Source organism: Sitophilus oryzae, unplaced genomic scaffold, assembly GCF_002938485.1.
Source record: "Sitophilus oryzae breed Bouriz unplaced genomic scaffold, Soryzae_2.0 scaffold_1621_pilon_pilon, whole genome shotgun sequence".
NCBI lineage: Eukaryota > Metazoa > Arthropoda > Insecta > Coleoptera > Curculionidae > Sitophilus > Sitophilus oryzae.
The window spans coordinates 1296218-1323260 of record NW_022146305.1 but is presented as its reverse complement, the minus strand read 5'-3'; the positions used below and the strand labels follow the sequence as shown (position 1 = coordinate 1323260).

The window sequence follows — 27043 nt, the reverse complement described above, 5'->3', positions numbered from 1 at the left end:
AACTACCGCTGTCTCTCCCGGGCTCTCCCTCAACACTATTGACATTTCAGCTCAAAGTAAGACATATTCTGATAGAATATAAAATTTTGCATACGACAGGTATAATTTTGATTTTTTTATAATTTTATTAATATTTTTTTCAACGTTACAAATACTGGTTTTGTTTTTTCAGCTTTAAGACAAAATAAGAGTAACTACCGCTGTTTCTCCCTGGTTCTCCCCCAACACTATTAACATTTCAGTCCAAATCAGAACATATTATAATAGAATATGAGTACCACAAACCGTTACTTGATAGAAATACAAAGGTTAAATTAAATAAACTAGACAACATCGCCAAGTGCATAGTGCAACGGCCTATCATATTTTTATTATCATTTCCTGTTAAATGCATCTATGCAGTGTGTTTCTGTGTAATGTAAATATATAGAGTGTCCCAATAAAAACAAACAGATAGAAAAATAAATATGTGTGTTGGAAAAATAAAACTAAAAACATTATCAAACAAGCAATAGCTATACAATACTAATGCCTATCTAATGCAGATGACTGAGGAATACATTCATTTATATGAGATTATAGATTGAATTAAAAAAAGTATATTTTATCTTTCGAGGGGCTATCGGTTTTTTCGTTATAATTTTTGCATTGCAACTCTGTGTCACATTTTCTATAAATCAAGTCCGCCTTTTTTATAGAACTTTTTTAAAACTGACACATGTTAAATGCTTTAATCATTATCACAAGACAGAAAGAATATAATCTATACCCTCCCTTGACGTCTGTCTTTGCGGTTCCAACAACCCAGACCTCAGAGTTTGGTAGTACTAGGACATCGACCACGCTTCGCTGAGATCACTTTCAGTTTCATTTCGCGCGGTACGCGTAGTGGGTCACTTGAATGGCACAAAACTATCCGCACACGACGTGAGTACCGATTATAAAGTTTACCGAATTAAGATGACATCGTTTGGTCCGCTAGAGATGGGATTTTAGAAGAATGCATTAAAATATGTTCGATTTCTGAGGCAGGAGACGTTCTGAAGACAAAATAGTACTAATTTTTAGTTCATTTGATTAAGTAGAGTGTGTTTGGTACAGTAAAATTTGAATTTTAAAAGAAACAATCAGGTTAAGTACGATATTCGATGCAGTGGATATTCTGGAGACGAAGTAGTACTAATTTTAAGTCTACTGGATGAAGTAAAGTCTATTTAGCCCAGTAGTAATAGAATTTTAGAAGAAGCAATGAAACTATTAAAATAATTTGGATATATGTATACACCTGACTCTCCTAAAACGTCGTGAGAACAGTTATTAACTTCACTGGACAAAGAAGATATGATTCAGTCCATTTTGGATGTAGGAGAGATTTTGGAGACAAAATAGAGATGGTTTTAAGTTCACTAGAAGACGTAGAGTGTATTTGGTCCAGTAGAAACTGAAACTTAAAAGAAGCAATCAAAGAAAGTCCGATATTTGATGACTCTGAAGGCAAAATAGAACCAAATTTAGGTTCACTGGATGAAGATGGTTCTATATGGGCTAGTAGAAATTGAACTTTCAAAGATTTATTCAAAATAAGTCAGTTTTTTTATTTATTAGTGTTTCTGTATAAAAACAGTATTGATTTGAATATTACTGGAGGAAGAAGAGTACATTTGGTCCAGAAGAAATTGAATTTTAAAAGAAATAATTAAGTTATATAGTTAATCAATAACTTTAAGTTAACTGGAAGAAACAAACTGTATTTAGTCCAGTAGAAATACAATTTTAAAAGAAGAACTCAAAATAAGGCAGATTTTTGATGCAAGAGAGCTTCTAGAGACAAAATAATACTGATTTTATGTTCACTAAAGGAAGTATGCTGTATTCATACCAGCAAAACTGAATTCTTGGAGAAACAATCAAAATAACTTGATATCTAATGCATATGAGAGGCTCTAAAGATTATAATTGGATAATTTTAATTTCACTGAATCAAGAAGAGTGTAAAATCGTTCAATAGAAATAAGTTGTTGGTACCAATTCTATATGCTCACTGAAAGAAGAAGACTTTAAAATTGGGTTGAAGTGAAGAACACAAGCTGTAAAACCTACATAGAATTGTTGTTTTTGTAATACACTTAAAATTGGGTTCAAGATTAATTTGTTGTTTATGTTTCAAAGTTTTTTCTGTCAAAATTTCTTGCGACGTGGTGTTTAGTGATCTTGTTGACATTTTTCTAGCGGTAAACTAGCTGAAATATATTCAAGAAGGATACTAGTGAACATGTGAGTTCTGAGCAAATTTGAAGGTAAGATTAATTAAATCGTAAATTTTTGTGCTTTATCGTTTTTTTATGATTATATTTTTAATACTTTTATGTATTTCTCTATTTTCTGTTCTGCCATTTGACCTTAACAAGGTTGTAACTTATTTTTATATTAAGTAAAAATGATTTGTAGTTTAAATTTTTTTAAATGATTTTTTGGAAATAGATTTTCGTGTCTGGCAATTAATTTATTAATTAATCATTCTATAATTAGCGTTAATTTTCGACAAGTTTTATTATGTCAATTTCTAGTAAGATTGTCTATAGACTGACCTCGCCAAAATTACTATCGATTGTCTTTCCCCAGCCGTCTTTGACGCCGTTTTTTTTCGATCATACGTATTATTTGTAATACATACAGGATGAGTCTTAAATAAGTGCAAATATTTTTAGGAGTGGAAGAAAAGATGTTGAAAATCGTGTATTTTTTTTAAAAAATTTCCTGTATATTTTAGAATACTTTTGCTGCAAATTTTCCCACGGTGTTTTTTAATATTTGATATTACCAGGGTTACGGCTTTACTCTATGTTACGACACTAAAAGGAATGCAATATAAAAACAATCCGGTGTCTCTGAAAATTTTTTCAAAATAAATCATTTTTTTTTAAATTTCAAAGTAAAATATCTTGGTTATTTTGTACTTATTTGAAGAACGGTGAAATGTTTATCGAGATCTGTCCCTACCAGTCCTGAAAATATTTGCCGTTATTTTAGATTCACCCTGTATATGCATAATTGTTTCAGTAATTAAAGAGAACAATTACTTGAACACGGAGTCGGCTCATATCAAATCCGAAAGTATAAAAAATGTTCAAAAAGCTGCATTGAATTGAATTATTGTGAAATGACCTAGATATACGATTTATCTTATGTTATTTTTAGTATGGTTTATCGGTCATGTGATATACATACCCAGCTGGTACATATAACGCAAATACATGTTCATTATGTCTATAAAGATTTTACTACGTCATTAATCTAATTTTACACTTCTATAGTATATACAGGGAGAGTCAAAACTAGATACTCTTATTTTTTTCTATATCTACTATTTTAAATGGAACACCCAGAACTGTATGTAACACATTTATTTATTTATTCCCTGACACTGTCATTCGTTTTGATACTTTAGTTTTGTATTTCGGGGTTTGGGGTTTAAATAAACAGTGTTGTGATACTTTAGGTTTAAAAATGTTTACTAACAGACCTTGCAGTCGAACATTGTTTTTTTAGTACCACTTTTAGTGCGAAGTGGTAGAAGCACAGTTTAAAGACTGTGGTACAAGATAGCTTAATAGCCGTAAAAAACTCCCCCTAAGTGCTGTTAAGAAGGTGAATTTTGTTGATGTAAATAATAACTGTTTATATATTTATATTTAACTAGCGTGTACAGCTGGTTTAAAAAAAATGAATACGACTCTTTCCACATTCTTTTCGAATATTTGAGCAGTGTATACTTATGTGTCAAGTATTTTAACATATTAAGGTTATTGTGACATTGTATAAAACAACTTTGCTTTTGACAAAGTGGCAAATACCTTTTTCAGAACGTCAGCATGAGATGAGTAGAGAAATGGGGGACAGGTATCATATAATATACTGCCCAAAATAATAAAAATATGTTTTAAATCGTATTCAATTTTATTGGAACCAGCTGTACCAGCGATTTCGTTCGCGTCGACTTAATCATTTGTAATGGTGATGATAAAGCAAAGCAAGAATTTCCATTAACATACAAACTGGATAATTTTTTTTCACATTTATGTCAGAATGAGAAAAAACAATATGGCGCTATTATTATATAACTTGGTAATATTTGAGGGGTAGTTTCATCTCGTTGGAATTTGACTTTCGAAAAATCCGTTTGCCAAATTAAGCTTTTTACGTCAACCAGTTTAAGCAGAATCGTGGTTAAGAAATTACCCAACTTTTTGGAACACCCTGTATGATTTTTTAAAAAATTTCAAAATATGTAAAAAAACCAAATAAATTATGCTTGTCCAAGCCTTTTCCCGAAAGACTAACCGTTTTTTAAATAACAAATATTGTAATATTTGAGGGGCGTTTTCACCCTCTTGGAATTTGAGATTCGAGAAACCCTTTCTTATCGAACCACTACACCCCACAGTCAACCCGTTTGCCAAAAATCAGCTTTAAACGTCAAGCAGTTTAAGCAGAATCGTGATTAGGCACTCAATGGTCATATTTTATGCAACACCCTGTATAAATTTATAAAAAATCTTAAAATATGTAAAACGACAAAATATAATATACGTGTTTAAGAGTTTTTCCGAAACACTCACCGGTTTTTAAATAAAAAATATTTTAATATTTGAGCGATAGTTTCACCCCCTTAGAATTCGAGTTTCGAAAAATCCCTTCTTATCGGACCTTTACACCCTAAAGTCAATCTGTTTTCCAAAAATCAGCTTTTTACGTCAAGCGCTTTAAGCAGGACCGTGATTAATCAATGACCAGATTTTCCGAAACACCCTGTATACATTTTTAAAAAATCTTAAAATATGTAAAAAAACAAAATAAAATATACGTGTTTAAGCGTTTTTTCGGAAATTTGACCGTTTTTTAAATAAAAAATATTGTAATATTTGAGGGGTGGTTTCACCCTCTTGGAACTTGAATTTCGAAAAATCCCTTCTTATCGAATCTCTACACCCTAGAATCAACCTGTATACCAAAATTGAGCTTCTTACGTTGAGTGGTTTGAGCAGGATCGTGATTAATCAGTATGTCCAGTAATAGATTTATTTTTATTTCCTGAAATATTTTGATTCAAAGAAAATATGTAAAATTGGGCAACGCTGTGCCGGTCAAGCTTAATCACGTGACTAAAAGTCTATTTGATATGAACTATAGATATGTATATTCCCTTGGTAATTCAAAAATATCCACTTGATTGGGTCTGACATATATCTAATAATGTCCTTACCCTGTTAAAGCAGAGAAAGAGAAAAAATTCGCATTAATCGTTAAAAATAACAAATCAAACGGATTTTTGAAGGTTTGTTTGTTTCAATTAGTGGGTGGATGTTACGTAGGAGGTGCCAATTCATTACCCAATGCCGCGGATAAACTTATCTCGCTTATTAACGCTTTCTATTCTGTCTGTGACGCGTTCTTGTTAAGTAATAGTCATAACAAGAATGTCTCTGGTTCATTAATGGAACATTAAACGCTATTTTTGTCTCTATAGATTCATTTGTAAAAGTTAGACCATCATTGAACTAGAGATTTAACTTTTGCCCAAATTCTGTCACATAGGGGCAAATAGAGAGAACAAAACTGTGTCCTATTAGATCATACTACAACTAGATATGTTTTTTTATCACATGAGATCAAATAAGGTAAAATATCGTTGATCGGTGGATATTTTTGTCTATATACATTCTTTTCTAAACCTTAGACCATACTACAACTAGACATATTTTTTTGATAGGTTTTCTGAAGCCAAGATAAATTACAATGTGACGTCGCACGAGGGCAAATAAAGGAAAATATTATCGTTGATCAGTGGATATAATAGTCATAATAAAAATGTCTTTATGGTCACTGTATGATATTTTCTAAATCATAGATCATAAAAAAGAGATAGAGTTTGTATATTTGCCAAAATCTCGCAATCAAGGGAATTTTGTTTATCTTACTAATATATAAAATCCTTAAGTGACTGACATACTGATTAATCACGATCCTGCTCAAACCACTCAACGTAAGAAGCTCAATTTTGGCATACAGGTTGATTCTAGGGTGTAGAGGTTCGATAAGAAGGGATTTTTCGAAATTCCAGTTCCAAGAGGGTGAAACCACCCCTCAAATATTACAATATTTTTTATTTAAAAAACGGTCAAGTTTCCGAAAAAACGCTTAAACACGTATATTTTATTTTGTTTTTTTACATATTTTAAGATTTTTTAAAAATGTATACAGGGTGTTTCGAAAAATCTGGTCATTGATTAATCACGATCCTGCTTAAAGCGCTTAACGTAAAAAGCTGATTTTGGGAAACAGATTGACTTTAGTGTGTAGAGGTTCGATAAGAAGGAATTTTTCGAAACTCGAATTCTTAGGGGGTGAAACTATCCCTCAAATATAAAAATATTTTTTATTTAAAAACCGGTGAGTTTTTCGGAAAAACTCTTAAACACGTATATTTTATTTTGTTGTTTCACATATTTTAAGATTTTTTATAAATTTATACAGGGTGTTTCATAAAATATGACCATTGAGTAATCACGATTCTGCTTAAACTGCTTGACGTTTAAAGCTGATTTTTAGCAAACAGATTGACTCTGGGGTGTAGTGGTTCGATAAGAAAGGGTTTCTTGAATCTCAAATTCCAAGAGGGTGAAAGCGCCCCTAAATATTACAATATTTGTTATTTAAAAAACGGTTAGTCTTTCGGGAAAACGCTTGGACAAGCATAAATTATTTAGTTTTTTTACATATTTTGAAATTTTTTAAAAATCATACAGGGTGTTCCAAAAAGTTGGGTAATTTCTTAACCACGGTTCTGCTTAAAGTGCTTGACGTTTTTTGGTAAACCGATTTTTCGAAAGTCAAATTCCAACGAGATGAAACTACCCCTCAAATATTACCAAGTTATATAATAATATCGCCATATTGTTTCTTCTCATGCTGACATAAATGTGAGAAAATGGTATCCAGTTTGTATGTTAATGGAAATTCTTGCTTTGCTCTATCATCACCATTACAAATGATTAATTCGACGCGAACGAAGTCGCTGGTACACGCTAGTTTAATTATAAATTAATTTAAAAGTATGTCATTCGAGCAGTGTGGGAGCAAATATAATAAACAAATTAAAAAATGCAAAAATATTTTCGCTGTTTTCAATGACATTTTTAAAAATCAAATAACAAGAATTCCTTCCAAGATCTGAAGATATGGCAACAATGCATGTTGACGACCTCACAGCGAAATAGCAAAATAGTTTAGGGTCAAGCTCACTCGCCAAAGATGACCAAAACGACTATATCACATACATTATGTTCACACGTATGCATTTGCAATGTTTCGCCATTGACGACATCCATCGTCAAGCATCGGATTTGTTGCAACTATATGCATATATACTAAGGTTACTCTTACAACATACTTTAAAAGAGCTATAAAATTTTATCTTGTACATACAGAATGTTGCTGCACTTAAAGTAATTTTTCATGTGTTAACCCTAATAAAAAATATTTATATATTATAGAACCGATAAGTGATAATTGAGAAATAGAAGTTATAAAAATGTTTCTCTTTCAGATAAGTGTCAAAGAATGTCTCTGCGACCTTGGAAGGCGAGGAGATGACTCGATGGTCGGGGGAACCCCCCAGGAAGCCTCCTCCGGGACCCCCCGACCCTGGAAGAGTCACCGATGATCCCCTGGCAGCCCTAGGACTCACTGGACGACAAAAGAGCGACCTTCAGGTCTACGCAGTGAGCAGGTACTTTATCTACTTCTGTCTCTCCCAGGCTCTGCCTCAAGACTATTAAGATTTCAGCTCAAACTAAAACATATTCTGATAGAATATAAAATTCTACATACGACAAGTGTAATTTTGATTCCTTTAAAATTTTATTTATATTTTTTTCAACCTAACAAAACCTGGTCTAGTTTTTTCAGCATTAAGACAAAATAAGCGAAACAACCGCTGTCTCTCCCTGACTCTCCCTCAACACTATTAACATTTCAGCTCAAACTAAGACGTATTCTGATAGAATATAAAATTCTGCATACGACAAGTATAGTTTGGGCTCCCTCAGAATTTTATTAATATTTTTTTCAACGGCACAAACACTGGTCCTGTTTTTTCAGTTTTAAGACAAAATAAGTCGAACTACTATTGTCTCTCCCGGGTTCTCCCTCAACGCTATTAACATTCCAGCTCAAACTAAGGCATATTCTGATAGAATATAAAATTCTGCATACGACAAGTATAGCTTGGGTTCCTTTAGAATTTTATTAATATTTTTTTCAATGGTACCAATACTGGCCTGGTTTTTCAGCTTTAAGACAAAATAAGCGAAACTACCGCTGTCTCTCCCGGGCTCTCCCTCAACACTATTAACATTTCAGCTCAGACTAAGATATATTCTGACAGAATATAAAATTCTGCATAAGATAAGATCTAGATCTAGAATTTTATTAATATTTTTTTTCAACGGTAGAAATACTGGTCCTGTTTTTTCAGCTTTAGGACAAAATAAGCGGAACTACCGCTGTCTCTCCTGGGCTCTCCCTCAACACTATTAACATTTCAGCTCAGACTAAGACATATTCTGACAGAATATAAAATTCTGCATGCGACAAGTATAGTTTTAGTTCCTTCAGAATTTTATTAATATTTTTTTTCAACGGTAGAAATACTGGTCCTGTATTTTCAGCTTTAAGACAAAATAAGCGGAACTACCGCTGTCTCTCCCGGGCTCTCCCTCAACACTATTAAGATTTCAACCAAACTAAGACATATTCTGGTAGAATATCACATTCTGCATATGACAAGTTATAGTTTTGAGTATAATTTCACCCCCTGTATACATCGTGACTTCCTTGTACTTTACAGTTATTTAAAGCTTAGATACGTTAAGCTGTACATGAACAAAGCTTAGTAGACGTGACGTTACATAACGTATGTGTTCCTTTTTAAATCACAAAAGCGGAATCTATCTATCTGTATGTGTCAACGTCACGTTTGAGCATACAAAATGCAATCGTGGATTTGTAAGAAACTCAGAGATATAAGGAAATATAGATGCGCTCTAACATTATGAATATCATTGGCTTGAAGTCAATTGCATGCAACATTGCGTTTGTTGAAAATTTGATGTGTTTCTTGACATATTCAGGGGAATTGTGAAAATATGTTTGTTTTCACCTCTTAAAAAACTTGCACTTATGTAATTGTCACCCTGTATTAAAACGAGATAAAAAAATCAACAAAACAGTGTTTGGAGAACTTAAACAACACTTATCAATAGTTAATAATTATTTTTTGTATAAAATGTAGACCTTACATTGCAACAAAAACTACATAAACTACATTACATGTAGTTAATGTAGTTTATGTAGTGGGTGTAGTTTATGTAACCTATGTATGTAACTTCCAAATATCAAAGGTTTGAGGTGAGGTTATAATAAGTTGAAGCTTTAAAAACACATAATGTATTTAAGAAAACAGAAGAAATATGGCTTTAAATATAATATTTACATCATATTATCTCTATTACACCTCATATAAACGAAAATTATTCATAATACCGATACATAGTTTATTAACGTAGTTTTCTTGTAGTTAATGAACGGCAAAAAGACGTAGTTTTGAAGAAAAACTACACGTAGTTAATCAGGTAAATTATGTCTTAATTAACTACTTCCGAACCCTGTCTAGAACTCCTCTACATTTATTTATTTCTCTGATAATCATAATGTACTTTATCTTGGATAGGGAATGCAGCTAAGAAAGGTCTAGATGTTGCATGGTCTAACATAGAAAGAATTCTAATATTTTTTACCATTTACGTTATGTACATTGTAATTTTTCTTGACTACAATATCCTGAGAGAAGACTAAGACTTTATATTCTAGTTGTTACATGATCTAAGACTAAATTTCGTATTTTGTGTTTAAAAACTTTTTAAATCCACTAAAAACATATTTATACCTCAAATAAATGATTTGTTTCGATAATTTCTTTGTACCTAAATCGATTTCTGATATTATTCTTTGTGCTGGTACTACATTTTAAACATCTGGCTCGATAACGAAGACTAGTTTCGCAAATCCGTTCCCCAGAGACGCGTTGTGCACTTGCACTGCCCTAGAAACTGGTCCCCTCGGGCACGACTAGCTGAAAAATTACACAATCCGGTCGAATTTTTCACCCAACGCTTTAATAGTTCGTTTAGATTAAAATACCAGTGTATAACCAAAAGTTTTTATCGAAAAATGACTTAATTCTTCTATATTTTCTAATTTTTCAGGGTAAATCCTCTGTTTAACTTGACCACGCCCTCGTTTCTCTCTTCTAAGCCACGTCCTACACCCCCAGGATGCGAAAACCCCTCCCCAGATCACGCCCCCTTGTCGTCAGCCACGAGCTATGCCGAATACGTTCGGGAAAAGTCGCCAGAAATCGATTATCACGATGATGCACGAACCAAGAGTAACCTTCGCCATAACTCTGTTAGTTCCGGTTACAGCGGAAGCAGCAGTTCTGAAAATGGATTTGGTACTAGTCTGAGACCTGTAGATGACTCTGGAGGAGTCGTGGAACAGAACGGAAGTTTCGTTAAATCGATAAGGGTGAGTTTTCAATTTTCTTTATATCTAAAAAGCTAATTCGAACAAATTCTCTATTCTAGCTTGCAGGAAGAGGTCTTCGAACAAGCAAAACAGCCTCATCTTCACAACATTCGACTACTTCCGGTGCAGGAACCCTCACTACCATCCCAGAAGGCCAGGTTGATACCCCTATACCCCTCCCGGTGTGGCCTGGAAGTTCCTCCAACTCCTATCGACCAGAATCTCTAGCTGATGTGACTCTAAGGGACCTTCTAGTTGATCTACTGACCAGTATAGGCGAAGCACGAACTCCCGAGGATGCTCTGAGGCAGATAGATGAGAAAATACGCAGACAACTTGACGAGCTGCGCAGTGTGACTGAGGAGGATATGCGCAGACTGTGCGTGAGCTTGAGCAGGGGCAGGCAAGTGAATTCTGTGCTGAGGGCTTTGCGAAGGAGTCCTTCAAGTGATTTGTCGACGTCTTCGGGTAGGGTAAGGACTTGTAGTGGACAGGAGGAGGAATTGTATCATATAGCATCTGGTTCATCGAGTAGCGGGTTCAGTGATTCATCACCCCCGGGAAGAAGAAGGCCTTCCACACCACTGTTGCCTCAGTTTTATGGTAAGAATCCTAGAAAGAGGATTGTAACAAAAAGATTTTGTTAATAAAGTCTCTTTTTAGCTAGGAAACCATCAATCTTACTGAATCCTCTCGCATGTGACGACACCTCTACAGTTTCCAGAGGCATTAGAAATGCTCTAATCTACGGAACCCTCTGTAGACAGAAGACTTCACCTCTAAAAGCACGTTCTACTGTGGGTTCTGAAGAACTGGAAGTCTCCAGATTGGAGAATAAAATTGGCTGTGATAGACACGGGTTGTTGGGTGACTTGACACCCAAATTAGGCGACTTGGGAGGTGTAGGTGATGAGAAACCTAGCGTTTGGGAGTTGTACTACGGAGTCAGAGCTGAAGGGTGTACTAAGTATGGGCAGGGAAAACCTACTGATGTTCCCGTGTTTGTAAGTAACATTTTTTTTGGAAATCCAGCCATTATCAAATTGTCAATCTAAAAATCTTATAACAGACGCATTCTCAGCATGATATATGGTGATTGAGAGTTTTGTTTAGAAAGCAGTAGATTTTTTTTTCAATCAAAAAGACATTGCCAATCTCAATGCTGTCAATGAAACGAAAATATATAATGAAGAATATAAAATCTGGGGCAGTAGATCAACAGAATGAAAGTGAAATTTAATATGCTTAAATATCAACGCATGATATTGTTTTCGGTTGCCTGATAATTTCTCCAGCATCTTTCATTTCAATAATAAGTACACTGAAAAAAATCTGAAGAAATTTCTTTATGGTGGTTTTTTATCATTCTTAATACAGATCTTCATTTAAATCTGAACTTTAACCGGAGGTTTGTTAAACCAGGGTTAAAAAAATGATTTGGAAAATCCAATTCAGTGTGAGTTTTTGTTGTTTCTTTCTTGTCTCGTCTCAGATTTTATACAGAAAGAAAGTTATCGGAATTACAAATGAGATTTTGTTATGAAACACCATGATGGCATGAATTATTATTTAAGGAAACTGAGTTCCTATACAGGGCGCGAATGAAAGTGTGCAAAAAATTTAAAGAGGTGAATATTTTTTTATATAATTTTTTTTGTATTTTCAATTTTTTGGCATTTTTCTTACAGAATTCTTTTCTTATACCTCAGATTCCTCATTAAAAAATATAAAAAGTTCCTGACATGCATAGTATCTTAATAAATTAATAAAAATGCTCTAGATCATAATTTGAAATTAAATGCCGGTAAATCTTGTGTTATAGTATTTGGTAGTGATATAAACAAAATTACAAATACGGCTGGTAACATGAATATCCATATAGATAATGTTTGCGATACCCATTGATACAGAGACTAAAAATCTTGGAGTTTATTTTGATTCGAAGTTTTCATTTCAGGCACATATAACTACCAAATTAAAGGCTGCTTATATACGGTTGAAGAATTTTTCGTCTCTTAAGAAATATATACCATCAAAGATTAAGTATCAATTATGTGACACACTTATTTTATCTTTATTTGATTATAGCGATGTTGTTTATGGTACATCCATAAACGCTAGATTCTCTAGAAAAATCCAAATACTTCAAAATTCGTGTCTACGGTTTTCTTTTAACATTCCTTTTAGAGATCATATAACGCCACATCTTAAGAGTTTATCTATTTTATCCATGACTAACAGACGACAATTTCATTTAATGGCATTCATTTATCGAATTTTAACTACAGAGCAGCCTCCCTATTTGTTCTCATTGTTTCACTACGTTGACCATGATCATTCGACTAGACAAGTGCATTATTTTAAAATTCCTCAACACCGAACAGCTAACTTCCAAAAATCTTTCAGTTTCATGGCGCCACATTTGTGGAATAATATTTCTAATAACTTTAAATTTCAATCCTTTACAGATTATAAAAAACAAATTAAAAATCATTTACTAAATTCGTAAATATTATAATTTCTTCGACTGATTTGTGAGATCTTGTTCTTCTGATATGCCCGTCATTGGTTGCTGTTCCGGTTTTTACACTGTTTCATTATGCCTCTCTGCTTATCTCCGCTCATCCCCGATAAAATTATATTTTCACTTTTTTTTATATAATTTTAATTTTTTTAATTCTGTTTATTTTTGTAATTTAATTTATTTCTCTTTTGTATTTGGGGTCGGACCACTCTGTATCGGTTTTTTAATCGCGGTGCGATCCCTTTAGACACACATTTATTAATACTAATATTATTCTGTAAAACTTAATGGGGTCTAATAAAGAAATTTGAATTTGAATTTTAGAGATACAGGATGTTTAAAACTTTTAAACGGGGGGAATTTGGCAGTGCATTTTTAGTGCACCACCCTGTAAAGAGCGAACCAAGACAACAAGAAAACCACGATATATTTAACTGCCTTATGTGGCAAAAAATGTGCAGAAACAAAAACACTTTTAGAGCTTCACTTTATCGTTTTACCTTTTTATTATACACAATGTTGCCGAACCCATGACCCTACGTAAGGGTTCGGAGGAATTCCAAGGCCTACTTAAGCCCGAGGCTGCCAATTTGGAGAAAGTCTGTAATGATTCATTTTTTTTCCACTTTGGTATAGTCGTGCCCCTTTTCTGCTAACTCGTATAGAGATTAAAAGCCATAGATAGAAGCACTGAAATGCGGCGTCAAGTTGGGAAACCCGCCTTAACCATTTTTTAAAGAAAATAGTCTAATACATATATTAATAGTGGATCCTGAAATCTCCATAAATGTAGTCCCAAACAGCAGTAAACGTTGCCTATTCCTATAGAAAATTTACTACAAATTACGTAATTAAAAAAGACTATGAAAATAGGCAAATAAACGAGAATTACTCACAAAGATTCACCAACAACACGATATTATACAAAATAATGACTGACGACTGACACAAAGATAATTGTCAAATAATAAAGGACAACATTGCTGAATACGGCGCCGGCGCAGTGTGATCAACATAGCGATAATAAAATTTGGTTAAAACTAATTTTTTTCAGCTTTAATTTAAATAAAATATCTGTTACAATCATTTGCTCTATAAAGTAAAATAAAAGAGCTGCTCGGTATCTTAAATTATACAACAAATTTAAACATTTTTGCCACAATTTTATTTAGTCAAGTTTATAGACTTAGTGTCAATGTCGATATGATTGATGACGTGCATCGGAAAATGTTTTGCGATTACTATAGTCTGACAACTTTAAAACACAGATTTTTTACAAAAATTGTGATATATGTATCTTAAAATGAATTGAGATGATAAAATTTTGTTCGACCAGAACCTATCATCTATTTTTTCGAATCTCCATGGAATCCTGACGGGATATTTAGGTATTTGGCAACGCCGGACTCGTATTGAAGTACTGCTGCATCGGCATAGATAGCGGAGAGTGAAATTCTTTAATTACATCGGTAATAATTACGCGTGTACCTAAATGTCAGTGGCACAGCCTCGTTAAAGAGTTGCATAATTGAATGTCGTCGAGTGTTAGGTAATAACGAAAGGTTCGGCAACATTGTATTTGAAGTGTCCAGGGGAAAACATGATAAGCCCCATTTTACATTTTACTAATTTGACAGGAGAGCACTGGACGGCTGGTGGTTGTCAGGTTCTTTCCCTGTATTCTATATTAGACTAGGCATAATATATCATAGGATTGAACAACTTATTGCTCTGCAGAGTTTATACAGGGTGTCCCAGAAATAAGTGCAAGTATTTTAAGGGGTGGTAGACCTCGATAAAAGAAACATAATATTTTCTCTTTATCGTTTTTCAAATAAGTCCAAAATAACGGAGTTATTTGAAAAAAAATATGATTTTTTGCTAAAATTTTGAGAATCAATGGATCTTTTCTGGATTTTCTTTCTTGTAAATTTAATCTAATATACCTATGTTGCCATATTATCAAGAAATTATGTTTTTTTAACTAAAAACTAAAAAAATTTCCAAAAAATTTCGAATTTTCAATTTTTTTTTCGCGAAAAAAAACTCATAGGCGTGTTTCTGGAGTTGAACTATACTACCAGTTTAAATACTTGCACTTATTTCTGGGACACCCTGTATATGTTGTAGGGACCAGTTAGATCTACTAAATGTTTTTTCTCCTTGACCCTTCATTTGCAATTTATTTTTAAGATAACGTTATAATTATAAATTTTCAAAAATGTTGATTTTTGAAAGTTCTGTTCTATTTTTGACAACTAAGTATCGATGCTGAGGTATTCAGGTCGCAACACCTCTGGAGACTAGTTTCTTGTTGTTGTTTGTTTGTTTGTTTTTTCTTCGTGACTTGTTGTTTTGTCACAGTTTTTGGCGCCGTTGGAATGCAAAAGAAACGGCGACGCTCAGGGTCGTACTGACGCAACAACGGTACCAGAGTACCACAGAGTGCTATGACACGAAAAAAACACCGGCCTGACAACCTTCAAAGGCCGATTCGCTGCCTCGGGGCTTTTATCGGATTTTTTCGTAGGTCTGGCAACGTCGCTTCGCATTCCATCGATGTACTGTATCATAGATAACACAAGATCTATGCCTAGACGACACCGTTTTGGGTCAACTTTCGTTTAGCTGAAATCAGTTATTAGAAAAAAAAATTGTCTTTAAAAAGCTACTGTGAACCACGGAAAACACAAATTTTCCTGCGGAAATGCGTAATTTCCAAATTTCGCACTTTAGAATAACTGAAATCTGCTATAAAAAATACATTTTGCGTTTTTTTTTAAATATTTTTCTGAACATATAAACACAAAAATTTTCCGCCGCCGTTTTTTTTTTCGATCAATTCTTTCTTAAAGTTTTGAACTAATAAGTACTTTGAAAATTTTTATAATTTCATTTTTTATATTATTGCAAACTTCGTAGCTTTCAACATTACTTAACGCTATCGGGAAGACATAAAACCAAGCGTACCATATCAGCGGTACTACTTTTTGCGAACGTGCATCTAGTACTTACACACATGGTTTCCTCTACGCCATGCAGAACAAATATGAAAATTTATAGTAGTACCACAGGTAGTACCCAGTGGCCGGTGGGTCAGTTCCGAGAAAGCTCACGCTAAAATGATGCAAAGTAGTTACGACATAATTCTCCATTATGATTGTGGTTATTATTCAATTGGATCGTTAATTGTTTTGGTTCGGCGAGTACGCCTAGAGTACCACCTGATTTCTAACAGATTCCTACCATCTACAGGTTATAGAGCAGATTATATCGTACTATCGAGAAAAAAACGGCGTCAAAGAAGGCGGTGGAATATCAATCGGTGATAATTTCGACGAGGTCAAGCCTTAGACTACTGCCAATTGGAAGGTTGGGCTCAACTTTCGTTTAGCTCAAATCTGTTATATAAAAATGACTTTATATATGCGTTCTAGAAGGCGTTAGGAGTACAAATATACAAAACTTTTCCTGCGGAAATCCGTCATTTTCATTTTTCGGACTTTAGTATAGCCGAAATCTGTTACATCAAAACTAGTCTTCGGGGTGTGTTTTAGACATTTTTCTAAACATAAAAACACAAAAAAGTGTCTGCGGAAATTTTTTATTTTTATTTTACATAAAAAAATGCTTTGACTTTAGAATGCCGAAATCAGTTACATGAAAAATGAACTTATATTTGTTTTATACGAGCATTTACGAGCAAGGAAATACAAAAAAATTCCTGCGGAAATGCGTCAATGCCATTTTGTGCGCTTTGTTTTTCATACATTTTTCAGTTTAGAAGCTTACGGGACCCGGGAGCGAATAGGGGTGCTGGGTGGGGTAAAACATCTTTCGGAGAAATAATAATTCTTGTAGAATAGATTCTTGTAAACTATAACTACCTCAGAATGTTGCACTTATTCTTGTTTTTTTTTATTAAAGCTTTACGTAAATAGGGCTGATTCAAAACAAAAAATCATTGGATCATGCAGTTTTCTTTTATATTTTAATAATTAACTGTGATTTTGCAAAAATATTAGATTGGTTAACATTTGGGTTGCTTTGGTTAGCTTTTCTTTGTGGAGGGTGTTAAGCTGTGGTTTTTATATTCTAATAATTAACTGTGATTTTGTAAAAATATTATTATATTAGTATTTTAATAAAGCACGCTTTTAGATGTTTCAAAAAACTTTTAATAAGAGTAACTTTAACTCTACATATATGTTTCGGCTTGTTGTAATACCATCAATTTTCTTGATGTTACAATTATAAAACAGTTTAATAGATTACAATTTGATATTTACAGAAAACCCACTACCACAGACACTGTAATACATAGTCAATCACACCAATCCTGGCAAATCAAAATGTCACCCTTTCATAGTTTAATTCATAGATTAGTAATGTTTCCACTGAGCCCAGAGAATTTTAAAAAAGAGTTAAATATTATTAAACAAATCGCCATCAACAAAGGATATAAGTGTTCCCTTATTGATAATATGCTAAAGAAAAAACAAAAGAAAATATTAATGAAAAAATTTTATTCCGCTAATTCTAAAGACAATAACAATTATCGACTTTTAAACTACATTCCTAATTTAACTAACAAAATATTAAATAATCTCAATAAAATAGGATGTAAAACTATTAACGTAAATAAAAGAAATTTAGGTCAAATTTTATTAAATAATAAAGACAAAACTAATGTCAAAAATAAGTCGGGTGTATATAGGGTGGATTGCAATGATTGTGATGCCGTGTACATAGGCCAAACAGGTAGAAATGTAGATATAAGGATTAAAGAACATGTAAAGAATTTTAATAATCTCCAGCATAGTTCTGGTCTTGCAACTCATTGTATAGTAAATAATCACAAAATTAATGAAAACTCAATTAACTTACTACACAGAGAAACAAAAGGTAGACGCTTAAATTACTTTGAACAGTTAGACATACTAAAATCTGTTAAAAACGAAAATAATGTTAACGACCAACAAGGATTTCTAAACACATTTTTTATTACCCCTATTGTAAACTCTCTGAACCCACCCCAATAGCAAATATATATATATAGTTACAGTGTAGTTAGACGATTAGTTCTTAAAAATACTCTTGAAAAAGGCCTAACAAGCCGAAACATATATGTAGAGTTAAAGTTACTCTTATTAAAAGTTTTTTGAAACATCTAAAAGCGTGCTTTATTAAAATACTAATATTTCAACGATGTTTCACAAGGAACCAACCACAGCTTCAGTACAATATTATTAGATTTATTATTAGATTGGTTAGAATTTTAGACACTTTTAAATGATTTTTTTTTCGGTTCAAAAATGATAAAAAGATAATTTTTTATGTATTTATGCTTACAAAAATGGAAAATGAAAATCAAGCATTTCAGCAGGAAATTTTTTATTTTCTTGAGTTTGTAAACGCTTCTAAAAGGCACAAATATTTTAATTTTTTTATATAACTGATTTCAGCTATTCTAAAGTCTAATAAATTTCCTCAGAAAATGGATACAGTTTATTTCCGCAGGAAAATTTTTATTTCCCTCAATTCGTGAATGCTTCTAAAAGGCAAAAATATATTTATTTTTTATATAACTGATTTCAGCTATTCTAAAGTCTAATAAATTTCCTCAGAAAATGGATACAGTTTATTTCCGCAGGAAAATTTTTATTTCCCTCAATTCGTGAATGCTTCTAAAAGGCAAAAATATATTTATTTTTTATATAACTGATTTCAGCTATTCTAAAGTCTAATAAATTTCCTCAGAAAATGGATACAGCCTATTTCCGCAGGAAAATTTTTATTTCCCTCAATTCGTGAATGCTTCTAAAAGGCAAAAATATATTTATTTTTTATATAACTGATTTCAGCTATTCTAAAGTCTAATAAATTTCCTCAGAAAATGGATACAGTTTATTTCCGCAGGAAAATTTTTATTTCCCTCAATTCGTGAATGCTTCTAAAAGGCAAAAATATATTTATATTTTATATAACTGATTTCAGCTATTCTAAAGTCTAATAAATTTCCTCAGAAAATGAAAACAGCTTATTTCCGCATTAAAACTTTTGTGTTTATATGTTCAGAAAAATATTAAAAATAAAACGTAAAATGTATTTTTTTTATAGCAGATTTCAGTTATTCTAAAGTGCGAAATTTGGAAATTACGCATTTCCGCATGAAAATTTGTATTTTCCGATGTTCACAGTAGCTTTTTAAAGACAAAAATTTTTTTTTTTCTATTAACTGATTTCAGGCTAAACGAAAGTTGACCCGAAGGTTGTAATTTATTTTTATATTGAGTAAAAATTCGAGAAAAAATATTTGTCGCCGTTATATTGACGCCGTTTTTTTTTTCGATACATACGGTATCTCTTTTAGTACCATTAGCCGCTTTTAGTACCATTATTTTAGAGGCGCGGTTAAGTATACAGGTTGTTGTTGCAAAATGAGTACGTTTCTAGGTTAGTAGTTCGTGTTCTAAAGGTGGCAGTACCAATTCGGTACTATTTTTTTTATTTGCCAACATTCAGCGATTTACCGTTTAGTATTCAAAGCAATTAGTATTATTCGAGTATAACTTACTCGATAACTAAATTTAGATATTTTTTAATAAACAAAAAAAAAATAAACGCATCAAAGACATAAAAACAAAAACACACATATAAAAACATTTAAATAAAATTTAAATAAAATTAAATTTCGTGGTACTTTGTACAGGTTGTCCCATTTTTGTGTGTTTTACAGGGTTTCTCGTTTATGAGCAGCGGTACAAAGATACGGTTCTCACAGTTGCTATTTTTTTATGAAACTAAAGATGGTAAACACATACTTGTTGCCGCCGTTAAAGATTTTCGATAAAAATATATGAAAAGAAAAGTTTTATCGAACCTCTACACCCCAGAGTTAATCCGTTTGTCAAAAATCAGCTTTAAACGTTAGGCAGTTTAAGCAGAATCGTGATTACTCAATGGTCATATTTTATGAAACATCCTGTATAAATTTTTAAAAAATTTTAAAATATGTAAAACAACACAATAAAATATACGTGTTTAAGGGTTTTTCCTAAAAACTCACTGGTTTTTAAATAAAAAAATATTCTAATATTTGAGGGGTGGTTTCACCCCCTTAGAATTAGAGTTTCGAAAAATCCCTTCTTATCGAACCTCTACACCCTAAAGTCAATCCATTTTCTAAAAATCAGCTTTTTAGGTCAATCGCTTTAAGCAGGATCGTGATTAATCAATGACTAGATTTTTGAAACACCCTCTATACAGCAAAATAAAACACTAAATCACCACAATACACCAAAACACTTTTACTTTTACACTGGACGCGCGTTTCGCTAACCATGTTCCAACCCTCAACTGTACCGTTGTATACATTTTTAAAAAATCTTAAAATATGTAAAAAAATAAAATAAAATATACGCGTTTCAGCGTTTTTTCGGAAACTTGACTGTTTTTTAAATAAAAAAATATTGTAATATTTGAGGGGTGGTTTCACCCTCTTGGAACTGGAATTTCGAGAAATCCCTTCTTACCGAACCTCTACACCCTAGAATCAACCTGTATGCCAAAATTGAGCTTCTTACGTTGACTGGTTTGAGCAGGATCTTGATTAATCAGTATGTCAGTCACTTAAGGATTTTATACAGGGTTGTTCACCACATACGACACGGAGTATTGTAACTAAACGATTAGATTTTTACAAATTGTAAGTTTTGGGTTCGTTGAAGGACTATTAGAGCTACAATTTAAAAATATTTTTACAAGATACAGAGTGTTCCAAATAAATAAAAAATATCAAAGTTGTATTTTCTTAAATGGAACACCCTGTATATTATTGCATTTTTAGTTTCTACGATTAAAATAAAGGTAAATTTGATTAAGGTTTATTACACTTAAACCTTACCGTTTTTGAAATATTTTCAATTTTGCGAAATTGCAGTATAAATTTTAAGGCTTCATTTCTCCGAGGATATCAACGTTTTTAATACTAAATATTTACTGAAGATTATTTATTGATCAGTTATTGTGTTGCAATAATAAAAATTATACTACCTTATACAGAGTGTCTAAAATTTATTTTAAATAATTACTAGCTTTAAACAGCAATAACTTATTTACTTTAAATAGAACACCCTGTATATTTTATGAGAATCAGATGCACAATTTAACGGCCTATCAAATTGTATTATACCACTTCTTACCTATTCCTTCAAGTTTTCGTAGAAAATGCATTTTCTTATAATTTAAACCTCATTTATCAATATACCCATGGAATATTGACATTTTAGATTGTTTTTAAAACAACAAATGTACAAAATGTACAGGCTAGTAATATTATCGTTTTTAGTAAAACGATAATATTACTAGGCCATTTGTGTGCAAAAAGAAAACTATTTAAATCTTTATAAAAGAGTATACCATTAATTAAATAAACCATCAGTATTTCCGCCCAAATACTAATTAACTACATACTTAATTGTATTCGTTAATAAATTATTCTAAATAAATGTGGATTTGAATCAGAAATCAATATAATAATAAGTTATGGAAATGAACGTATCTGTTGTTATAAATAAGCATTTGTCAAAAAATTAAATATCATTTTTAAGGTGTTACTTTCATACATAATTCAGCTTTTTAGTATTTGAAGCAATTATTATTAATCAACGCAAACAGTCAATTAATGTAGTTTCAATACTGGAATCATATTTTGGTCCTCTTTAACAAATATTTAAACAGTTTTTTTTTATTTTTTAATGAACTAAACGAACTATATCGACAATATTAGTATCTGTACTCTTTAAAAATTTGGTACATCTTTAAAAATAATCTAAAATGTCAGTATTCCATAGGTATATTGATAAATGAGTTCTAAATTACAAGAAAATGCATTTTCTACGGAAACTTGAAAAGATAGGTAAAAAACGGTATAATACAATTTGATAGACAATTAAATTGTGCATTTGATTCTCATAAAACATACAGGGTGTTCCATTTAAATCAAACAAGTTATTGCCGTTTAAAGCTAGTAATTATTTAAAATAAAATTTTAGACACTCTGTATAAGGTAGTATAATTTTTATTATTGCAACACAATAACTGATCAATAAATAATCTTCAGTAAATATTTAGTATTAAAAACGTTGATATCCTCGGAGAAATGAAGCCTTAAAATTTATACTGCAATTTCGCAAAATTGAAAATATTTCAAAAACGGTAAGGTTTAAGTGTAATAAACCTTAATCAAATTTACCTTTATTTTAATCGTAGAAACTAAAAATGCAATAATATACAGGGTGTTCCATTTAAGAAAATACAACTTTGATATTTTTTATTTATTTGGGACACTCTGTATCTTGTAAAAATATTTTTAAATTGTAGCTCTAATAGTCCTTCAACGAACCCAAAACTTACAATTTGTAAAAATCTAGTCGTTTAGCTACAATACTCCGTGTCGTATGTGGTGAACAACCCTGTATATTAGTATACATAATGATGATCAAAAAAAGACTTAAGTCGTCTGTGAGCTTGCAGCTGTGCCTGTAGATTTAATGAATCATTTTTAAACCGTTCTTCTTAGCCTATTACGCAAGTGAAACTCAACGCAAATAAATTAAAAATCGCTCGTATTCAGGACCAACAATCAACAGATCAATGGAATTCAACATTCGTAAGAGACTTATAATTGGGCACACACATGATTTATTTTCACTTAACAGCTCTTTTATGTAACCAGATTTCTCTATGGTAGCGTGATCTCATTCGATCTAGACCTTAATCTAGATCAAAATTTGAATTAAATAATCAAAAATACACTCGTACCGTTGTCAAGTTTAATGGTAGTAGTACCTTATGTTTATTTCATTATAACTGGTAATGAATACCGCGCCAAATTGAATCGATCTCTCATAATATTAGTACTACTACTGCCATTACTCGCTGACGAGTATTTGGGTTTTTCAGCGACTGTCTTCTGAGTGTAAAATTAACAAAATCGGAAATTTTCCCCTTGTGGTTTTTGAGCAATATGGGTGTTTTTTTTAAACTGTACTACAACAAAATAATTAGACGCAAATTGTACAGAAGAACATTCTCTATAAGTTCGCCTAATGAATTTTTTTTATAAGTTTATTATTTCCGGACTTAGCGGCCGTTTCATGAGCCCTTTGGGGTGGTTTTCAAAAAGTTTTTTAAAAAAAGTTTCATAAGACTTAAATTATACAGGGTGTTTAAAAAAAAATGCGAAAAACTTCAGGGGGTGATTCCTTGTTCAAAATAAAGGGTGGTTTGCTTTATAAACGTTGGGTCAAAAGTCAACCATTAGGGAGATATCGCGGTACAAAGATGGCGGAAAAATAATGTTTTTATTTTTTACCTTGAAAACGAAAAGAGATAGACTAATAAAATTTTACGGAAGCATTACTGTTATGAAAACACACTTTCTGGTAATTTTTTCACTTTTTTAAAATGAGTGGAAGGGGTTGAAATAAACTACCCCTATCATTCTTGTTAACGAAATTTAAAGAAAAATCTTATCAAACACATGCAAAAAAATTAATTTGGAGAGATTAGTTTGTTTAGAAACTTTTTTATCTCTTGTATTTTTTTTATAAAACTCACCGATTTGAAATTAAAAAATAAAATGTAAAGCATTACATGTCAGGAGTAAAAATATTTTTAGATTAAGAATCTAGTGATAATAATGATAATAATAATAATCTAGATAATAACGTATTGCAGTAGGGTAATGTCAAATAAAACAATATTAGAAACATCCTAAAAAGTGAGAGCGGCCGACTAGATTTTTTCCTAAAAAAATTACAGCTGCCCACTAGATTCTATATCTAAAAATGTTTTTTGTCCTGACATGTAATGCTTTACATTTTATTTTTTAATTTCAAATCGGTGAGTTTTATCAAAAAAACACAAGAGATAAAAAAGTTTCTAAATAAACTAAACTATCAAAATTATTTTTTTTTGCATGTGTTTGATAAGATTTTTCTTTAAATTTCATTAACAAAAATGATAGGGGTAGTTTATTTCAACCCCTTCCACTCATTTTAAAAAAGTGAAAAAATTACCAGAAAGTGTCTTTTCATAACAGTAATGCTTCCATAAAATTTCATTAGTCGATCTCTTTTCGTTTTCAAGATAAAAAATAAAAACATTATTTTTCCGCCATCTTTGTACCGCGATATCTCCCTAATGGTTGACTTTTGACCCAACGTTTATAAAGCAAACTACCCTTTATTTTGAACAAGGAATCACCCCCTGAAGTTTTTCGCATTTGTTTTGAAACACCCTGTATAATAATATGGCCATATTGATTTTTCTCATGCTGACATAAATGTGAGAAAATTTCATCCAGTTTGTATGTTAATGGAAATTCTTGCTTTTCTTTATTCTCACCATTACAAATGATTAATTCGACGCGAACGAAATCGCTGGTACACGCTAGTAGTATATAAACTTTACATCACAATGCTATTAAACGATAGTAGGAATAAGAAAAAGTAAACTTTTATTATAATTGGCTTCATTTTGAAGCGCATTCCTATACCAAATTTGGTTTTAATCGATCTTGTTTTAATGTCAATCAAAACCAAACTGTTGAGAACTAGAATTTTAATCACATGTCGTTTCTTTATATGTCGCACATACCAAAAAGTCACTAACCTATACGTATCTACGTGTCTAAAAACTATCATAGAAATAAGACCTTAGAGATGTTCTAAAATACTAATTCTTATATGAAAAATCTCCCAAAAATCTTAAATCCCTCAAATAACTTAAATCCTCGCTAAAGATTATATTTAATTAATCTAGAAAATCCTAACGCGACTGTTCAGCTATAAGGATCACCCTGTATAGCACACACTTAACATCCTGAGCATAAAAATCGTATTTCTGACTTTTCATGAACGTAATGCTCCAATTATTTTACTTTAAACGAATGATTCTTTTGAAGAACAATGCAATAAGAACAGTAATTATTGTATTGTGCTCAATTCAAAACATTAAATAATATATTTATGTTGGCATCCACTTTGAACACAATATTCTTTGTTGTATGGGTTTTTGAAACAAAGAAATTACTACAGTCACATAAAAATACAAAATGGTGACTTAATACCGTTTAAACATTGTCTTAACGTGGTGACATAACAAAATACTATAGAACCACTGACATATTACAGGGTGGCACAGTATACTACTCTACACGGTGCTACAAATTCGAGGTACGAGCATTGGTATCTCGGTAACCGTAATAGATACGAACAAGGTCAAATTGGAGCAAAGTTGCGCTTTGGGATGTTCATCAAGATGATTAAATAATTTAAAAAGCCAGAGTCGGATTGGAAATTATTATAAATAATAATTAAATAGTTTTGTTGTTGTTAAGGTACCCAAAACAAATAAAAAGTATAAAGTGTGACATATCGTTGTACTCAGGAGACCGAGTTCCTTCAAAATCTGAAACAAAAAATGCAGGTCCGTATTTAAAAAAATTAAATTGGCCTTTGTATCTCCCAAATTATCAGCTAATTTGGAAATCTAAAAATACTATCAGATAGACCTAATAAAGTGGCTATGAGAATGTGCAATTAGTTTTTTGATTTTCTAAAATGTAACGACAGGAAAAAATAAAATTGATTTTCAAAAAAATCCGTTTTTTCCAAAAAACTCAGCAATCCTTGAAATTTTTAAAACTTTTTTGATAGCATCTTGGTGAATATCCCAAGACGCAACTTGGCAATCTATTACGGTTTCCGAGATACCAATGCTCGTACCTCGAATTTGTAGCACCCTGTATAGAGCTATTTATAAATTATGGTAACCCTATGAGATGAACTATGCTCTGTCAAACCGTTACAGATACTGGCTGAGATACTGAGACTGTATGATGATTTATATCTCAAGAAAGGGGACAGAATAGTATATAATTAATTAAATGATATATAAATTCCCCTATAGACTTATCTCTATATCTCTGACTTATACTTAATAGATTGAAATTTATTTATTTAAAATAATATATTTTTTCTAAATAATTGTTTTAGCCTGGTGGTCGACCTGAAGCTGACTTCACACTGGACGTTCCACGTTCAGAATTGCTGTCAAAACGATTGAAAGACGATAAGAAATGGCGTTTTAGGTGTAGACTGTTGACGTCATTTCTAGGCCTAGTCTTTTTCCTGCTGTCCGTCATGGCTGTCAGTCTAATGTTGACAAGGGGCAAAAGAATGTTTGGTAGCATGGTGTAACAAAAAAAAAACATTTTTTTTAATTCTTTTAGTTAATGAATACCCACTAAACGTTATCTGCGTTTTTTTTATTTAAAATAAGTGCCAGAATCTTGTTTTCTATCTCTTCTAGTAAAAAAATCATGCTTTTGTACATTCAAAAATATGCTTTATATTTTAAACGATGATTTTTTGAGATATTATGTATGAATAAAGAAATATAATTCTACTTATATTTGCTCAATTCTTTTGAAATATCTTTCGTAAAAATAAACTGTTTAGTTTTATTATTTTAGTTCAAGCTTTATTATGTCTATATATTGCTACAGTAAAAAAAAGACGAGATTTTTTAGAGTAATACATATACATACTGCAATTTTTAATTTTAATATTTGACAAAAACATCAGTTTTACTGTAGTTATTGACATAGCAAAATTTAAACTAAAACACCTTCAATATATAGATCACAAAGTATAGTTTTGTTGATATTTTTGTATATAAACCAACTATTATGTATTTATCTCTGTTTTAGGTAAATTTAAACCATACAAAGCAAATGTTTCTTATAGTAATATTCTATTTTTTATTATTTCTTTTTATGTGATTTTAGTTAATAACTTAATA

General features: G+C 31.7%; 1 protein-coding gene across 2 annotated transcripts; it reads left to right on the top strand.

Moving 5' to 3' along the window:
• The first annotated feature begins 852 nt into the window (after positions 1 to 852).
• LOC115880334 lies at positions 853 to 26819 on the top strand. 2 transcript variants are annotated; one of them, XM_030897537.1, is made up of 6 exons: positions 853 to 2297; positions 7607 to 7789; positions 10326 to 10647; positions 10707 to 11250; positions 11311 to 11651; positions 26236 to 26819. In XM_030897537.1, exons 2-6 carry the CDS (start codon positions 7650 to 7652, stop codon positions 26437 to 26439), a joined length of 1551 nt encoding a protein of 516 aa, XP_030753397.1. In that variant the 5' UTR covers positions 853 to 2297; positions 7607 to 7649; the 3' UTR covers positions 26440 to 26819. The 2 variants fall into 2 exon arrangements, with proteins under 2 accessions (XP_030753397.1, XP_030753398.1); XM_030897538.1 differs by lacking the exon at positions 853 to 2297 and adding an exon at positions 7484 to 7505.
• The last annotated feature ends 224 nt before the right edge of the window (positions 26820 to 27043 follow it).